At 44.0% G+C, this 18166-nt stretch overlaps 1 protein-coding gene across 4 annotated transcripts in view; it reads left to right on the forward strand.

The window, feature by feature from the left end:
• The window catches only part of FGGY (FGGY carbohydrate kinase domain containing), a 421185-nt gene that overhangs the window by 53191 nt on the left and 349828 nt on the right, over positions 1-18166 (forward strand). For all 4 annotated transcript variants that reach the window (XM_043575117.1, XM_043575119.1, XM_043575120.1 and 1 more), the window contains one exon: positions 17403-17491. In XM_043575117.1, the coding sequence (XP_043431052.1) occupies positions 17403-17491 (89 nt within the window). The remainder of the gene's footprint in view (positions 1-17402; positions 17492-18166) is intronic.

Consider the following 18166-nt stretch of genomic DNA (forward strand, 5'->3'; position numbering starts at 1 on the left):
GTGTGAAGTGAAGGCCTCACATTGAGGCAGTGACTCCTCCAGGCCTCTCTCCTGTGTCTTTGTGTCTTGAGGTGCATAACCCTTGAAGTTGCTTCCTTTACCCTGCAAGAGAATCCAACACCTATGTACTGAATCAAACAGCCTCTCTTATGAGTGTTTATACCGGGGCCCTGTTACATTCAGACCAGATTCTTTCCAGCCTTTGAGCAGTGTGGACAGTGTTGTCAGCTGTTGTTAGGGCCTCTTTTGTGGATTTTCTCTCCAGGGTGGTCTGCCCACCAACTAGGCTTGGAACTAAATAAAAATGGAGTGTTAAGGCTGGTGCCCTGCCTTCATTTTATTTACCTGGACAGCGAATCCTTTCCTTATCATCCTGGCATTTGCATATTTGACTTATGCCAAATACGTATTGTATTGTTTTAGTTTTATAGTCCAACAAAGTAATTCTAAAAAGCAGACCAACAATAACAACAAAAAAAGGGCTTGGTCTGGGGCGCCTGGGTGGCGCAGTCGGTTAAGCGTCCGACTTCAGCCAGGTCACGATCTGGCGGCCCGTGAGTTCGAGCCCCGCGTCGGGCTCTGGGCTGATGGCTCAGAGCCTGGAGCCTGTTTCCGATTCTGTGTCTCCCTCTCTCTCTGCCCCTCTCCTGTTCATGCTCTGTCTCTCTCTGTCCCAAAAATAAATAAACGTTGAAAAAAAGGGCTTGGTCTGATAACTAGTAACATTTAATAGATGTCAGATATTATTACTTAAACATTTTTTTTCAATGTTTGTTTATTTTTGAGAGAGAGACAGCGCGCGAGCAGCGCAGGGGCAGAGAGAGAGAGGGAAACACAGAATCTGATACAGGCTCCAGGCTCTGAGCTGTCAGCACAGAGCCCAACGCGGAGCTCGAACTCGGGAATGGCAAGATCATGACTTGAGCCAAAGTCAGACGCTTAACCGACTGAGCCACCCAGGCACCCCAATGTCAGCTCTTACTATACCAAATTTTGTATTTTACTTTATGGCTTAAGGCAGACTAATGTATATTTTCTTTTCTTCTTTTCTTTTTAAAAGAAACTTTTTTTTCTTTTCCAAATGTTTGTTTATTTTTGGGAGAGCAAGAGAGAGTGAACAGAGGAGGGGCAGAGAGGGGCAGTTCAGAGGATCCGAAGCGGGTTCTGCACTGATAGCAGCAAGCCTGATGCGAACTGCGAGATCTTGACCTGAGCCAGCACTGGACGCTCAACCGACTGAACCACCCAGGTTCCCCAATGTGTATTTTCTTTATTTGATCTATGGTATGGACTTGTGGGATAAATACTACTATTTGCCCCATCTTACAGATGAGTACACAAGCCTCAAAGAAATGAAATGATTGTCCACAGGGATTAGGATTGCATCTTCAGTGAAGGTTCACATGGCTCTAAATTGTGTCTTGTTTTTTTCGTGCTCTACCATGTTCCTTCTCATTTGGGTTGATGGATTTTTAGCTTGCTAAGAGCAGGGACCAGATCTTTCTATCCATACCTGGCTGTTGTATCCCTAGAACCTAAAACAATGCTTGGCATGGAGATCATACTCTATAAATATTTGCTAAATGAACTCATGTTCCCTGGTCAGAGCCAGACTTAGGGCTGGAGCAGTGAGGCCCATGTGCCTGGCTTTTCTGCCAGTCTTCCTGACCACTGTGCAGGGGTGTCTGCTACATCTAGGTGTTGCCAGTGTAATCAGAGAGGCAAGAACAAGATTGCTAAGTTTGGCTGCTTTTATGCCCAATGGGATGATTTGATATAAAACAAAAACTGAAAAAAAAACCTCTTCTCTCATAGTGGCTAAAATGCACCTGTTGAAGGGAAATACTGTCTTTAGAAAAGACACAAAAAAAGACAACACATTTGATGTGTGTCCTGATAGAGGAACTCATGAGCACCATCGGCCTCGTTGAGGTGAACTGTCACCTTGGAAATCTGGAAGCTCAGGGTAGATAGTTGATTGAGGCAAGGGAGGAGGCAGGCCAGAAGTTAGGAAAGATGATAGATGGGCTTCTTCTGGAAGGAGAAGTCAACCTCATTTCTCTAAACATATAGCTTGGTTTTACTTTTTTTTTTTTTTTTTTCTCTCTCCAAAATGAGAATAACTGTTCTATTGTTGTAGGGACATATTTATTTAATTGGTGAAACACACTTTTTGTCTGGTAACTACTATGTAGAAGACAATGTCCTTGGTGATGAGACAGAGTGGAAGCCAAGAGTGTCCTTTATCTCCAGTTGCTCCCAAGACAAAGACCAAGGAAAAGGCTGTGAAAGCCATTTTCCCCAACATTTTATTATAATCTTCAGACATACAGAAAAGTTGGAAGAATTTTATAGTGAATACTCAGAACCATCACCTGGATTCTGCCATTAACATTTTACTATACTTGCTTTAGCATGTGTATGTCCATCCATCTGTCCCTCTATCCGTCCGTCAGTCCACCTTAAGTTTTTGCAGTAAGTTGAAACATTATTACACTTCTGAAAGCAGTTTGAAATGTTAAAGACCCTTTACCTTTTTGAGATCCTTAATTCTGTTTAAGGTATTGACCGTGTTTGATTGCTATCTGTAAGCATCGTCAACACCTGTACTTTATTTTTATGTTATGTTATTATTTTTACTTATCCTAGATATTTATTAAATATCTACCATGTGCTTTTAAGTTTGCTATCTTACTTAATTCTTCTGAAAGTCCTGTGAGGTAGATGTTATCACTTCCTTTGCAGATAATGAAGGTGAGGATAAAGGAAGTTAAGTAGATTACCACTTACTGACTGTTGAATCTAATACAGGTGAGACACTTGGGTAGAAAGAGCTAGTTCTCCTAGTTCAGGTTTCAAATCCCAGATAGCAACTTTGATTGAAATTTTGAAGTGAAATATGAATTTTACAATGAAAAGTTATCTAAGTTGTCCTTAGATAGACTCACAATTAAAGAATCATGCCTAAGACCCTCCACTGCACAAATTCCAGCCCATTTCTCTTCGTCCGTGTCTCGTACATTAGATCCCTCTGAAAGAGCTGGCCTCTTCCTCCCCTTGGCATTCATCTTAAGTGTTTGCAGTTCAAAAAAATGAGTAAATGATGTAACTAGTTCCTTACCTCGTTTGAACCTGAGGGTCCCGGAAGCATCTCTTCGGCAAAGACCTCGTTCAAGGATTATCTCTGTGCACTATGCTGCAGCCATTCTGTTGGTTGAGTGATCATGCAATTCAGGGATCTTCTTAAAAGCCCACGTCTCCTGAATCCTTCTGACCTCGGTAAGGAAGTCTGATCTCAACTCTGCAGCCCCATCAGTACCCATACGCACACCCTCTTAAAAAGCTGCTTTAGTTTGGCTTCCAAGCTTTATAATCTCAACAGTCAGTGTCTACTGGCTCAAAAATGCAAGACTAGGGAGTGTTCAGAGGGAATGAGAGGGCTGCCTGGATTCGTGGCTCTGTTTTCCCTGGCCTCTGTCTCCCATTCGGGCTTTGCCAGAGGGTCTGAACTGTCGTGCAGAGACATTTTCTCCCAATAATGATACGTGTATGTATAGAGTATTGGAGCTTGCTCAAGTAAGGCAAAGCAAGCAGTTAGGAAATAAGATCTCTTTGCCAATTAATTATTCATAATATTTTCAATAATGACTTATCTTCCCTAATATAATTATTATTATTGCTTCACCATTGACTCGTGAAAATTATTGGTCATGGACTAGCACCAGTCCATGGTCTGGCATTTGGGAGCACCTGGGCTCCATGACCCCTGATGTCCTCCTGCAAAGCTGGCATTCTGTGGATCTGAGATAGATGAGAAGAGAATCAGGACCCGAGTGAACCCTGGTGCACTTGGCTTGGCATGAGGCCGTGTGGTCTGCTTTGGCTGGGGGTCAGAGACAAGCCCATGGACCTGAGAAAGAGAGTGAATCACTGTGCAAGTATTTATTGAGCACCTCCCTTGTCCTGGGAAGCAGCAACTGGACAGTAGTGTATTGGCCTTGGAATTCAAGTGGCCGGGGTTTCACTCAGGCTTTTCACTTACTCTCTGCAATTCTCTTCACTATGGGCCTCCTGTTCCTGTCGATAAAATGGTGTTAATGGCAGTATTGTGTCTCTGTGTCTTAGAAGGTATTTGGGAAGTTGTAGAGTGCTGGTATAGTGATGTATTTTTTGATGAATATGACAGAAGTAGAATGGAAATTAGGTCTGTTTTTCATATACTTATCTCTGGATGCAGGTAAGAAGGCCAAGAGTGAAGGGAAAAATTCACATTGTTTTGGGGCAGGCACTTAAAAAAAAAAAAAGCCAGCATGCTTAATCTTTACGGACAGCTTGGGGCACAGGTATTACTGTCCCGTTTGAACAGGTGGCAAGAGCCTGAGAAGGTTCACCTCATGCAGCTCATGAGTGGTCAAACTGGGATCTAACTCAAAATTTTTCAAGTGTGTGCTCATAACAGCTCACAGGCCAAGCCCTGGGGAGAGTGTAAGAGCCTGAGAGAGAGTAAATCCATCCTCAGAGGCCCCTAGCAGACGTTTCCAGAGCAGTTTCACTGACGCTATTGTTGGTGACTTATGGGGTCTGGTCTTCAGCAACAAACATGCTCAGGATGATGACTATGAGTACACATTTTATTTTAGTTTATTTTTTATTTTCTTAATGTTTTTTTAAGTTTTTTTATTTTGAGAGAGAGAGGGAGGGAGGGAGCGAAGGAGGGAGAGAGAGAGAGAAAGAGAGAGGGAGAATCCCAAGCAGTCTCTCCATGCTGTGAGCATGGAGCTCCAGGTGGGGCTTGATCTTGTGAATTGTGAGATCATGAGCTGAGCTGAAATCAAGAGTTGGATGCTTAACTGATTGAGCCATCCAGGCTCCCCAAATGAGTACACATTTTAGAAGTCTAAGAACGGGGTGTGCTAATCAGTTCCCACCAGAATCAAACAGGGACATTCGTTCATTCAGCAGACATTTATTGAAAATGGACTTTATTCCAGGTACTTTGTAAAGTGCTGGAAATACAGCAGTAAACATTAGAGTCCCTGTCCTTAAGCTGCTCATTTTCTAGCAAAGGGAGAGGAGGGGCAGAAATAGAGTCACAGTGCACTTTAAGTTGGATGGAATTTGGGTCCCTGTGAAAGTGCGCCCCCCTTAGGGGAGACGAGTCAGGAGGAGGTGGTGTGTAAGCTGGGGCTGATGGTGGAGAGGCTGTAGGTAAGCACTCGGGGGGCGGTTTGCAGCAGGTAGGTCGGGTAGGTGGACTGATGCTGGAGAGGTGGAAAGGAGGATAGAGGATGGTAGGAGGAAAGGTCTCCTGGGGCTACAAGTACAGTACATGGGAAGGCAGTTCAGGGAGTCCATCAGAAAGCACCTTTTGAGTCCCATCTGTGTATTCAATGCTATTCATGATGGGAGTTTCCCTTCTGCACATGGATAGATCCCATGTACCCCAGCCACGGTCAGAGAAAAGCTGGAAACTATCTGCTCCACCTTTGCTGACTCTTCCATCTCAAGGGCCTGGAGGTGGAACCCAGTGCTCACATGGCTGCAGTGTCCTCCCTCGGCAGAGGAGAAGCGTCCTCATTTCTGTCACATCAGGACCAGACTAGACAGCGCCCCAGAGGATGAGGCGTGAATTAACCCCTCTTGTCCAGGAGGGTGGGACTGAACACCAGGCAGGGGCTCTTTCCACCTCTCCCTTGGTGGGTGTGTGACTCAGAGGCGGTGACATCAGCCATGACTTCATTCGCCCAGAGGAGAGACAGTGTGCAGACCGAGAGCGGGCTCTGGCTTCTGCCCTTCCTTCTCCATGGTTTGTCTCGTCGGGGACATTGCCATGGTCCTGCTGTTGTTTTCCCCACATCTTTTTCATTTTTCTTTTTGTTCTGGCTTTCTCATTGTATTCATTTCTCATGTGTTCCCATGTGTTTACTTCATTCCATCTCCCCTCTCTGTCCTTTTGCTTCTGTCTTTATTTTCTTTTCCTTCTTCTTCTACTTAATCTTTCCTGTTTTTTTTTTCTTGTTCATCTTCTCTTTTGCCTTCATTTTCCCTTCCTTCCTTCCTTCCTTCCTTCCTTCCTTCCTTCCTTCCTTCCTTCCTTCCTTTTCTTGTGCTTTCTCCTGCTCTGTCTCAGAAATGGCAAAGTGGTCCTCCTGTCTCCTCTCTCCTCCAGACTTCCCACATGGCGTTCTGTCCTAACCTTTCTAAAACTGTATTCACAAACCACCCCTACCCAGGACTGATGGTAGCTCCCATTCTCCCCTGACCTGAGTGTGTAATACAAATTCAGATTTCTTTTTACTGTACTTCAACATACATCACTCAGGCTAAACTTCTCAGGATTCCTTTTCCATGGCCAGGGATATATATAGCTGATCCTTCTCCTGAACTTTTCTCAGCCAGTTGTGCTGGCTGGACCACCATCCTGCCCCATCTCCCGTGATCTTTGCCTTCCCTCCACACTGAGGTCAGACACTCCTCCCACATAACACCTTTCCCTTGGCTGCTTGCCCACAGCCGTCTCTTTCTATCACGACTATGCAGCATCCTTAGTTTGTAACAGGCATTGTCAAACTTGAATTATTCTATACTATTTATACACCTGCTGAGGGTTCACATGCAGACCCTTTGCTTCACCTACTCAATAAGCAATGTGAAGATCGGATCCAGCATATGCCTGACTTTTCATGCAGGGTCCTAGCCCACCTGACCACAAACCAGGGCTGATGGACAGATTGTAGCATGGCCAATAAATACTTCATTTGAGAAATAATTATTTCATGTGCACTGTAGGGATACAGCTGAGTAAACAATGGGCCTCCCCTTAAAGGAGCAAATAGTCTTGTTGGAGAGACAGGCTCCCACATAATTTGAGAAGAGTAAGGAATGTAGAAGAAACAAATAGTTACTGGGGATGTGCCAGGATGAGCACATTAATATGTATAAACTCACTGAGTTGAATCCTACTGACAGTACTAGAGTTAAACATTGCTGTAGATGAACATGAGACCCATAGATATTAGGTGACTCTTGGCCAGAAGTAACACAAGTTTTGGTAGAAGAACCAAAGTTTGAACCAAGATGTGTCAGTCCCTGAAGTTCCTGCTCCTTACTGAAGATGGATACGGGTCGTGCTGTTGACATTCTAATAATGAGAACAGTCATTTAGGAAGTACTTACTATGTGCCAGATGCTTTAAACACTTCACAGACATTGGCTCATTTGTTCCCTCATCAACTTTATGGTGGAGGTGGTGTTACTGTTCACTCTTAATTATTATGGGACAAGGGAGTGGAAGTGAAGAGTATTTAGCTTTCCCAAAGCCCCATGGCTATGAAGTATTAGAGCCAGGATCTGCACCCCTGCTGTCTGGCTTGTGGGAAGAGGCAGCAGAATGTTCAGGGGCACCTCCGTGTAGAACAGCATATTGCAATTTTTAGAACTGCCAATGCATCAGTCCATTTGGAGAATCAGGGGTGGTGAGGGTGCTGAGAGGTGAAGGTGTTGAGAGGTGAGTCTAAAGAGGGAGCTGGAGCCGGGTCACAAAAATCAGAGAGTGTTCAGGGCCCTCTCCAACAACCCTTCACCAAAGATGCAAGAGATGTTCTTTGGAAGGGATGTTTTCTGTGGTGTTGAGCTATTCAGCATCCACTATAAGAAAGAGGCTATGAAGTTGTGCTCTTTTTCTACTAGTTGAGTTGTGAAGGGATTTCTCTGTTGTGGACCTCGTCTGTGCACTGTAGGAAATGACAGTGGCACTCTGTAACAGGAAGGATATATATGACCAAATAAAGCCCAAAGAAATGCCAAATGGAATGGTAAAGCACACTGCCATTTATGGTTTGGGGATAGGTAAATTTTGGGTTGAAGGAAATTTGGGGAAGAAAGAGGAGGGGGCATTCCTGTCAGCCAGCCTGGACCTGTTACCAGCTTGTCCTCAGGTGTCCTGGTGCACTGGACTTTTGACGGAGTGCTGTTCCGGTCTCAGCCCCCTTTCCAATGGTGGTTGGCAGCCATTCAACATGGTGTTGCACTGACCCAGGAGTCCAAGCCAGGAAGTGAATGAATCCATTTTCCAATTAAAATGAAACTTCTCCAAAGACCTGCTAACCCCAAGAAGAGAAATTTATCTTCCTGGCATTCTGGCTTGGCTAGAATATCTCTGCTCCTAAGTCAGATGGTGAAAAGCCATTAACTTGAATGAGGAAAGAGAAACTGGGACAGTTCTTATTCACAACCTCATTCATTTATCCATTCATTCCTTATTCCCATTTCCACAAACTCCTATTTAGTTTGTACATCTCTGCTCATTTATTTTTTCATCCATTCTGCTAACATTATTCATCATCTATGTATCAGATACTATCCTAGGACCTAGGAATAGAGAGATTGAAAAAAACATAGTCCCCCTCCCTTCCCCCTTAGAGCTTTCAGTGTAGTGAGGGAGACAAACACATGAATGGATAGGATGGGAAGAGCCATGATAGGCATATTCACAGGGTACTAAGAGGGCATAGCCTGGGAGCACCTTACTCAGCTTCGGGGAAGCAGAAGATTTTGTGGAGTGGATACTATCTGAGTTGAGTCCTAAATGATGAGTCCATGTTGGCCAGGTTGAAGAGGGGTGGGTATTCCAGATAGGCTACACTATGAATGAAGATATAATGGTAAGAAAAAGCACATAATATGTGGGTGATTCTAATATAGTATCTCAGAGTGATCAGAGATGAAGCTGGTAAGATGTGGATTGTATATGTTATGTTAATGAATTTATTTTTAACTCCAAAGGTAGTAGAAAACTTTGAAGGACACAAGTATATTAGATTGAAAGCTCCCTGTCGGTGGTAGCTCTTATTGTTTGTTCCTTTCCTAGCATTGGGCACAGTACTTGACATGTAGAGGATACCATATAAATACTTATTGAATGAATGAATGAGTTATTTATATAGTTAAATGTACATGTTAAATAGGCTATTCTTTTTTTTTTTTTTAATTTTTATTTTACAGAGAGCATGAGTGGGGGAGAGGGACAGAGGGAGAAAGAGAATTTTTTTTTTAATGTTTATTTATTTTTGAAAGAGAGAGACAGCGTGAGGCAGGGAGAATCAGGGAGAAAGGGAGACACAGAACCTGAAGCAGGCTCCAGGCTCCAAGCTATCAGCACAGAGCCTGACATGGGGCTCGAACTCACCGCAATTCATGACCTGAGCCGAAGTCTGATGCTTAGCCAATTGAGCCACCCAGGTGCCCCATGAAAGAGAGAGAGAGTCATAAGCAGGCTCCATGCTTAGCACGGAGCCGGGTGTGGGGCTCAGTCCCACAACCCTGAGGTCATGACCTGAGCTGAAATCAAAAGTTGGATGCTCAACTGACTGAGTCACCCAGGTGCCCCATACATAGACTATTGTATTCTAATTGGCTGTGTAGGTGGTGGAATTGAAAGGGGGTAGGATTTGAAAGCATTAGGGTGGAAACAAACCACCTCAAAATTTAATGGAGGATAAAACTAACCATTTATTTACTCCATAATTATGCAGGTTGCTGATTTGGGATGAGCTAAGATAAATGATTTTTCTGGTCTCGACTCTTGATTCAAGAGTAGAGTAGATTTCCGGGGTAGGGTTTGCTGATCTTGGCTTTGCTCAGCTCTTCAAGCACGGCTGGAGCCTTAGCACAGGTGGTTCAAGTAGGAGAAGTTCCCTCTTACTCAGCCTTTTTGATCTACTGAGGTCTTCAACTGAGTGGATGAGGCCACATTGGGGAGGGCATTCTGCTTTACTCAGTTGACCAGTTCCAATGTTAATTTCATCCAGAAACACCCTCTCAGATACACTCAAAATAATGTTTGGCCAAATGTCCTTGTGTTCTCTCGTTGTCCAGCAGGCCGGGCTGAGCTGCCTCACCTGGCAGCACTATATTCCAAGAAGACAAAAGCAAGGTGTTTTGAAGCCCGTGTTCAGAAGTAGCCCAGTGGCACCTTTGCTCCATTCCAGTGGTCAAAGCAAATTGTAAGGCAAGACCAAGTGAAGTGGTGTAGAAAGAGATTCACCTCGTGATGAGAAGAGCTGCAGGGCTATATTGCAAAGGGCATTAATACAGGGAAGGGAAGAATTGTGGCAACTTCTAGAGTATGCCATAGGTATGATAGAAGTAATCTGGGCAATGGAATGTGATGGACTGAAAAAGGATAATGATGATACGAGGTAGTCTGATGGTTAATTTTATGTGTCCACTTGACTGGGCATCAAAGTGCCCAGACATTTGGTAAAACGTTATTTTGAATGAATGATGTTCCTTTTTTTTGTTCCTTTTGGTTGGGGTGTGTGTGTGTATAAATAAATAAATATATCCTTTTGGTTCTCTTTGTCTGGAGAACCCTAATACTAATAAGAGGTGGAGACCTCATCATGAATTAATTGGGAGTTTAAATGATATGGATGATTGGATGTATGCAATGAGAGAGAAGGAGAAGTGGAAGATGACCATTTGGGTAAGTGTATCAACTGACAAAGAAATCAAGGGGGAGGAAAACATTTTGGGAAAAATAACAGATTCTTTCTTGCACATGTTGCATTAGAGGTGCAATGGAACATCCAGAAGGCATGTCTCAGAGGAGAGCATGGGGTTTGAGATTTGGCAAATCAGTCATTCAATTTGTAAGTTAGTTGGAATGGTAGGAGTAATTGAGATTGCCCAGGCAGCATGTGAGTAGTAAGAAGAGCATTTGCGTGAGGGAGGAACTCTGGGGAGTGCCCACGCTTAAAGGGCAACTAAGGAAAAGGTACTCAAGATGGAAAAGCAAGGAGAAGGTCATGAAAGGATCCAGAATGAGGTATTAGGCAAGGCCTTCTCACCTCTTCACTTGTCCAGATCTTCTGCTTTCTTTCATGTCTGTTCCAACACCTTCTTACCCATTCCGAAGCCTTCTCTTCATATTAGGACTCCCTCCTTTGCTCCCTCCTGTAGACAGTACCACCCACAAGGAATTGTGTAATTGTGTTCTCTATCACCATAGCTTCTCTCCTCCTGGTGCTTTTGCATTTTATTAATGCTTTAGGGAGGTGGGCAGCTGAACTAGCACTGGGCTGGTCATTAGAGATCTCCATTTTAGTTTGTCTTACACTTATCTGTGTGTGACCTTAGGACAGTGTGCTCCCTTTCTGGGTTTTAGTTTCTCAACTTTCAAGGTGAGGTTGATAATTTCTTGCCTTCCCTGCCCTGCAGAATTATACAGAGCAGATGAGATCATGCATGTCAAAGTGCTTTGAAAAACATGGAACTCTGTGGCAGTAATTGGAATGAAACTTGTCGACTTCTCAGGCACTCTACGTTATTTCATTTGTTTCTCACAACATGTTTGGAGATAGATGCTAGTAATACGGCACTTGTGGAAACTGGGACTTAGAGAATTAATTTGCCTAAAGCTACACAGCTGGGAAGTGGCAAGGCCAATAATCACACTCAGGTCTGCCTGATGTTCTTAGAGCCCATATTCCACAGCCTTGTCTTCCTAATGCGTGTGGTGGTGTCACATCCCTGGCAAAGTCAGCTTTACTAAATATGGTCAGTTTTCATGAAAATGAGCATGTTTTTTAATGGTTGGGAAATCAACACTAGTGTGGGTTGTTAAGTTTGCCTTTTTGTACAGTAGTTGAGCCTTAGGAGAGATGGTGGGGGAGGATGCATATAAATCTAGTTCTTAAGAATGAAATAGTTGAAATTATACAATGGATTTATTTCGTTTCACAAGTAAATTCTCTGATGGTACAGTTAAATAAATCCTTCTCTAATGGGGACAGTCTGGCCAATTCAGACACTTGTTCCTTGGGTTTCATTCTCAGTAGTGGCACAGATACTTAGTCTACTTGACCTCTAGGCTTCCGCTCAAATCTCTTCCTCATGAAGCTTTTCTGGCCACCCTAACCCCAAAGCCTTTTCCCTTCTCTGAACCTTGTCTGTGATTACTCATTAGAGGCAAATATATGGCCACACACAAAATATTATGATAAAGTTATGAGGCTGACTCACCAAACCTGGGTATCAGGCTCATTACATTATTGTCATACATCATCTTATTAATTACCTTTTCCATTGCGCACATCTTCCTCTAGCTCTGCTCTAATTTTCTTTTGAAAGGTCTTGATTTGAAATTTCTTTATACCTTCTGAAACTTTTTGCCTTTTTTTTTTCCATGTATGAGCTGGCTTTTGCCCTCCGAGAGTTTGTCATTTTGAGGTGGATTTAGGCATGTGTATATATAATTGGGCTACGACGAGGGACTGGAGGGATTCGCTGAAAGGGTGACATTTGAGTTGCATATGGATCAAAAGTAGAAATGTGGTTGTGGGAGAAGGTGGGGAAGTCAATCAAAGTAGAGGCCTGGAAATGGAGAGGAGCATAATGCATTTGGGCAAAGTGAAGGCAATGAGGTGAGTACCGGGTGGAGCATGCTAGGAGATGAGCCCAGAAGGATTCATCATCATAATGGCCAGGTTGGAGCCAGGGTGTTGAGTGTCCTGAGAGCCATGCCAAGGAGTTCAATGTGATTCGAGGCCAGGAGGAGCTGTCGGACCATTTTAAACGAGGGAATGTAATGGTAAGTTTTCAGTTTTTAGCAAGATGCCTCTAGTGGCACAAACATCTCAGCGTATCTGCCTGTCCGACTTGAAATAGGTCCGGTGTTTGGTCTTTTTCTTTGTGGACGGGAGGTTGAAACACACAATTGTTTCATTCATTCTGGGAGGTTTCTGGCTGGGGATTGTGACCCACTCCATGTTTTCAGCGTCACTTTTCTCTTAAGAATGACACTGAGGATTACATTTTCTCTTTCTTCTCTGGCCTATCAGCCTGTGCCCTGATTTGAAGTCCTGAAGGTAGAAGGAGGATAAGATGTTGCTTTCTCTTGGGTAGTTATGCTAGAAAACAACATCATGAGCGCTTGGGCTCTTCAGGAAGGATCATTTACTGGGTGGGGAATCAGGGAGCTCTGTTCTCTCCCTTTTTGTTTTTTTGTTTTTTTTTCCACTGCACACAGCAGATAGCCTAGACAGAATCCTTGTGCAATTAACAACAAAATACTTTTGAGTTGCTCATCTCTACCTTCTCATGCCGGTTCTAGGCCCTGATGTCTCCTGACATACGCTGAAGGACCTGCTTTGTGTCTCCTATTAGTTCTTTCAACATCGAGCATCCAGGGGATACCTCGCTGCCTCCCTGGACATGACAGAGAGAGGGCATGGGAGAAATTCCCATCTCTATGCCCTGAGGCTGTCAGGGCCGCCGCTGCCTGGCTCTGAATCTTGGGTGTATGTCTCTGCTTCCACCCTCTGCTGAGCCCCGCCACTGTGTGCGCTTTGAGTTGTAACTTCCCCCCCAAGAAATGCTGTGGTTTCATGAAGTTATAGGTGATTAAAAAAAGGAAAAAGTTGTTCTCTTTGGTTGCTTTCAAGCCTGGGGGATTGCTGAGCTCAAAAGGATTGTTATTGGAACGCAGAAGCCTTTAGGGCCGAGTCCTATACCCCAGATCACAGCTGATTTCTTTTCTTTCTTGAAAAGACTCGTTTTTGTTAGTTGCTTGGTAACTGGAGGATAGGCTGAACTCGTTCCGCACAGAGAGCTTTGAGTGTGAACTGGCTTCAGCTGTCACATGATGAGATACGGCTGAAGTTGGTGTGTGTTGAGGGCCTGCTCTGTGCTCTCTGTTTCTGGTACACCATCTGTGCGTGGAAGGTGTTATTAGGAAGTTAAGTGAGCTGCTTGGGATTGGAAGTGACCTCTCTGAAAATTTTTATTTTTTTAATGTTTATTTTTGAGAGGGAGAGAGAGAGAGGGAGGGAGAGAGAGAGAGGCGTGGCGGGGGGGGAGGGGCAGAGAGTTGGGGGCACAGAGGATCTATCTGCTGATGGTGCAAAGCCCGATGCGGGGCTTGAACTCCTGAACTGGGAGATCATGACCTGAGCCGAAGTCAGTTGCTTAACTGATTGAGCCACCCAGGCGCCCTTGAAAAATTTTAAATTGTGTACAGAAATGTGTTGGAAAGGACTTTTGTTTTTTTCTTCTGTAAAGAATGGCTGTAGCTTCCATTATGAATCTCCCCAAAGGCCAAACCCCACATCTCTGATGGGTCTGGGAGCCTCAGAGTGGTGACTGTGACATAGGAGAAGAAAGGAGCACTCAGTTTAGAGCTACGAGTCCCATGTCACTTTGGCGTAAGCCCTGTCTGAAACTGTTTGTACATCCTTAGTATGAGACTGCCGTATATTCGCCTACACACCTCTGAACCGCCCTGAGAATCACATGAGATGAGGCATGCGGGGGCTGTTTGTGAGCTGTGGACAAATATAGGAGTGCAATCACGGTGTCTTCATGCAGGCCCAATGGTTACAAAAATAGAAGTAATTCAGTAAGATTGAGGCCCTCAGCTGGGACCATGTACTGGAGAGTGGGATGGAAAGAGAGATTTTCCCACAGAACTGGATTAAAAATCCATCCATGGGGCTACATGCTCTTGGCCCATCTGGCATTTGATGACAAAGCACTTGTGAATCATGTAGCTCAACATAAAAACAGCATGAGATCGTCACAGATAGTCTGCCAGCATCTCAAAGTAAGAGATCAGGCTTTAGGAGACATTCCCTCTCATCCTGGCAAACTCTGCCCTCTTCTCTTTGTTGTTGTTGTTGTTGTTTAAATTTATTTATTTTGAGAGAGAGAGAGAGAGAGAGAGAGAGAGAGAGAGGCAGAGAATCTCAAGCAGGCTCCGCCCTGTCAGCACAGAGCCCAATGCTGGGCTCCATCTCACCAACTGTGAGATCGTGCCCTGAGCCAAAATCAAGAGTTGGACCCTTAACCAACTGAGCCACCCAGGTGCCCTTGCCTTCTGTTTTCTGGCTAATCTCCAGACTGCTTTTGTAGAGGAAGCGGGGACTGCTGGTCTCTGTTCCTCCAAGACCATGCCTATTCTTAAGGATACCTCATACCTCTAATTAGATGCTTCTGGCTTCTCATCCTATAGAGAGAGGTTGGACTGGGGTATGTGGCTTTGGTAGATGAAGCTGGCATGGTTTCAAGAAGAAATGATGTTCCCTGGCTGCCTCATGCCTCCTGCCTGCAGCGTGTCTCTTTTTTTGGCAAGAAGCTTCAAGTTCTCTTGGAGACATTTGCTTGGGTCCCATTGTCCACAGTGGATGTCCCTGTGGCTCCAGGCTGAAAGCTCTCATTATGCAGAGTCTTTAATGACCATATACGAGATCTAACAGAAGCAGTTGTTTTTGGAGTTTAGGAACATTGTTCGGCTTTGGCTTGAAGCACTGGGTGTTGCTGCCGTGGTTTAGTGGTTCATTTCTGGTGACTGGCCTTGGATTTCTGGAGCCCATAGAAGGAGGCTGCGTTTTCTCTTTCTCCCTAGAAACTGATCAGTGAAACCACAAAGCACATGGAAAGAGATTTTGGGGACTGCCCCGAAGGCATCCGAGTCGTTTGACTCACACAGTTTCAGACTACCATTTTCTGACTGTGACCTATCAGGGTATGAAGATACTACTAAGGCACAGCGGTGTTAGGCACATTCGGTAAGCTTTAAGTTTCACTTTGTTTACCGTTAACGTGTATGGGCGTTCAAAGAGCTTAGCCCTTCCTAAATGTAAGCTTTCACCCCAATGCTTTGGAATTTAAAACAAATAAACAACAACAGTAATAGGAAATTGGCTTCATGCTGCCATTTACATCTGAACCCTTTTGATGTTACTGTCATTTTAATGGGACCCTGTACCTGGGATTATACTCAGTTTCTCTGTTGTGCACAGATAGTCCATATAGTAGTGATAGGGAAGGAGGAAGTAGGAACTCAGAGAATTTGAGGGCAAAGGTAAATAAAGGCCAGTAATATGTCTGTAAAGTAGTCGTAATAATACTCAGAACTTTCCCTCATTCTAAGGAGATAACGCACGCGGAATCCACTTCTAAACTCTGAAGCATTACTCACATGAGAGAGATTGGAAGGTAAAAATGAGCAGTTTGTCTAGTTGTTCAACAAATATTTATTGAGCGTCCACTGTGTGTCACCCTCTAGCGGACAGTAGAATACGTCTCTTTGGGAACTTCTTCATCGTGGCCCCCTGGTTCCCCCAAGAGCCCTGTATACTTATGATACATTCCTTTTAGTTGTAGCCACTTGGGAAGGAAATAATTGAAACCAGGACTTGGAGAGTTGCCTGGATGGTAGGAAACCTTTCTTGCTACCGCTTCTGTCTGCTTTACTCTTCTCTTTGTGAAGTTCTGCTTCTCTAGGTACTTGGCAGAAAAGGGCCACTTCAAGTTTGCAAGTTTATCTCCCCTCCAGTTCTATTCATAGGCAGAAGTGAAATGACTCCATTTGGATCCTGAGTCTAAATTCATGGGAGAAGGAATCTGATTGGCTCAGTTAGGTCACATGTCCATCCCTGGTCCAGTTAAGTGTGTAATAAGCAGATTGGAAGCAGGTGGTTTCTACCTCACAGCTAACTGTCCAGTCCTAGGTAGGGGGAGGAGAGGAGAAGGTTGTGGGTATATCATAGTGCATGAAAGGGAGTAGGCTCTTTGACATTGTAGAGCTTATAATCTGGTGGGAAAGAAAGATAGCACGCAAATAATTGTGGGATGGTATGGGTTGTAGGAGAGTCAGACCCACCCTGAGTAGGAGATCCTGGAAGGCTTCTCCGAGGAAGGGTGGATAGGGTTAACCAAAGGGGCAGGCGACTTGGGTCCTGGGAAGCCACAGGGGGGTAGTTGAGGAATTCCAGACAGAGGTGGCAGAGGAAAGAAAAAGCCCAGTGGCAAGAAAAATTCTGACCACATTGGCACTGCGGAAGAGACTGGAAGAAACAAATGTTTAGGTATCTTGTAAGAATACCTTGGTCCTGTGCCATTCTCATTGGCTTAGACTGGAAGTTCTTTGAAGGCAGGGACCAACTTTTTTATTGCCTTTGGAACCTGTTGGTGTGGGGAGAATTTTACATGGCAGGACACATTCTCTTCCATGGGGTAGTTTCTTAGGGTGGTTTTCTTCCCAACTTAAAACTGTTCAGCTTTGAAATCTTACTGGATGCCTTGAAGTGTATCCTGTGGCCCTTCACGAGGAAGATAGATTGCATTCCCCCACAGAATGTGCATCTTCTCCCTCCTGGTTGGCCAAGGGGATAAAAGGGAGATGATGGCCATTTGGGGAAGGATCAATAATTGCCAATTTTTCTTTCCTCTATAGGTACTACTTTTCTACCATCCCTGCCCCCTGGCCCCCAGCCCCTGAACAGATGTTTTCTTGGACATTGTTGGCTATGCTTTTGTTTTGAAAAATTTGAAACATTGAAAGAGGGGAGGGGTAGAAAAAAAAGCCCATAATTGATTCTAATATGTATTTAATTTGGCAGAACTTAAGAGAGACTTGCTGGGATAAGGCGGGACATTTCTTTGATCTCCCAGACTTCTTATCGTGGAAGGCAACAGGTGTCACAGCACGGTATGTTAATTACAAGTTGGATTTTATTTGCGCTCATCCATTCTCGGGTGTCTGTATATATATTGCTTTCTTAACTCGCTTTGACTGGACGTACTATTTGTACATCTGCATGTGATTTTACATACTTGAAACATCTTGAATCCATCTTCCACGTCCACTGCACATGCCCAAACACCATTGTTCCCATGCAGCCTGGAATGTTGGTATCCAAGGTGAAGACCATTCATTAAAATTGGACACATTTGAAGGAGACATGAACAGTTCGTCATGAAATGTGACTGTTTTTCTAAAGGTGCTTTTTACATGGTGAATAAAAGAAAAATATTTTTTTTGGCTCCTAAAATGAAGGCAAGAGATCTGTTTTTCAAGGAAGTTGATTTTAACTGGATAGGCCCTAAAATTGAGGCAAAAGATATGTTTTTCAAGGAAGTTGATTTTAACTGGATGGGTGTGTTGCTTTTTATAGTAATATACCTGAATCACTGCAGAATGTAGAGGTCTGTATGTTGAAGTCACAATATTTTTCCGTAAATTATGAATATTATAAATAAGTATGTGCTACATGGCAGAGACAATTTAAAAAATAGTGTAAAGTAGCAGCCTGCTGTAATTAACAGTGTGTGTGTGTGTGTGTGTGTGTGTGTGTGTGTGTATTTAACAGAGACAGGTTGGACA

Source organism: Prionailurus bengalensis, chromosome C1 (genome assembly GCF_016509475.1).
Source record: "Prionailurus bengalensis isolate Pbe53 chromosome C1, Fcat_Pben_1.1_paternal_pri, whole genome shotgun sequence".
Taxonomy (NCBI): Eukaryota; Metazoa; Chordata; class Mammalia; order Carnivora; family Felidae; genus Prionailurus; species Prionailurus bengalensis.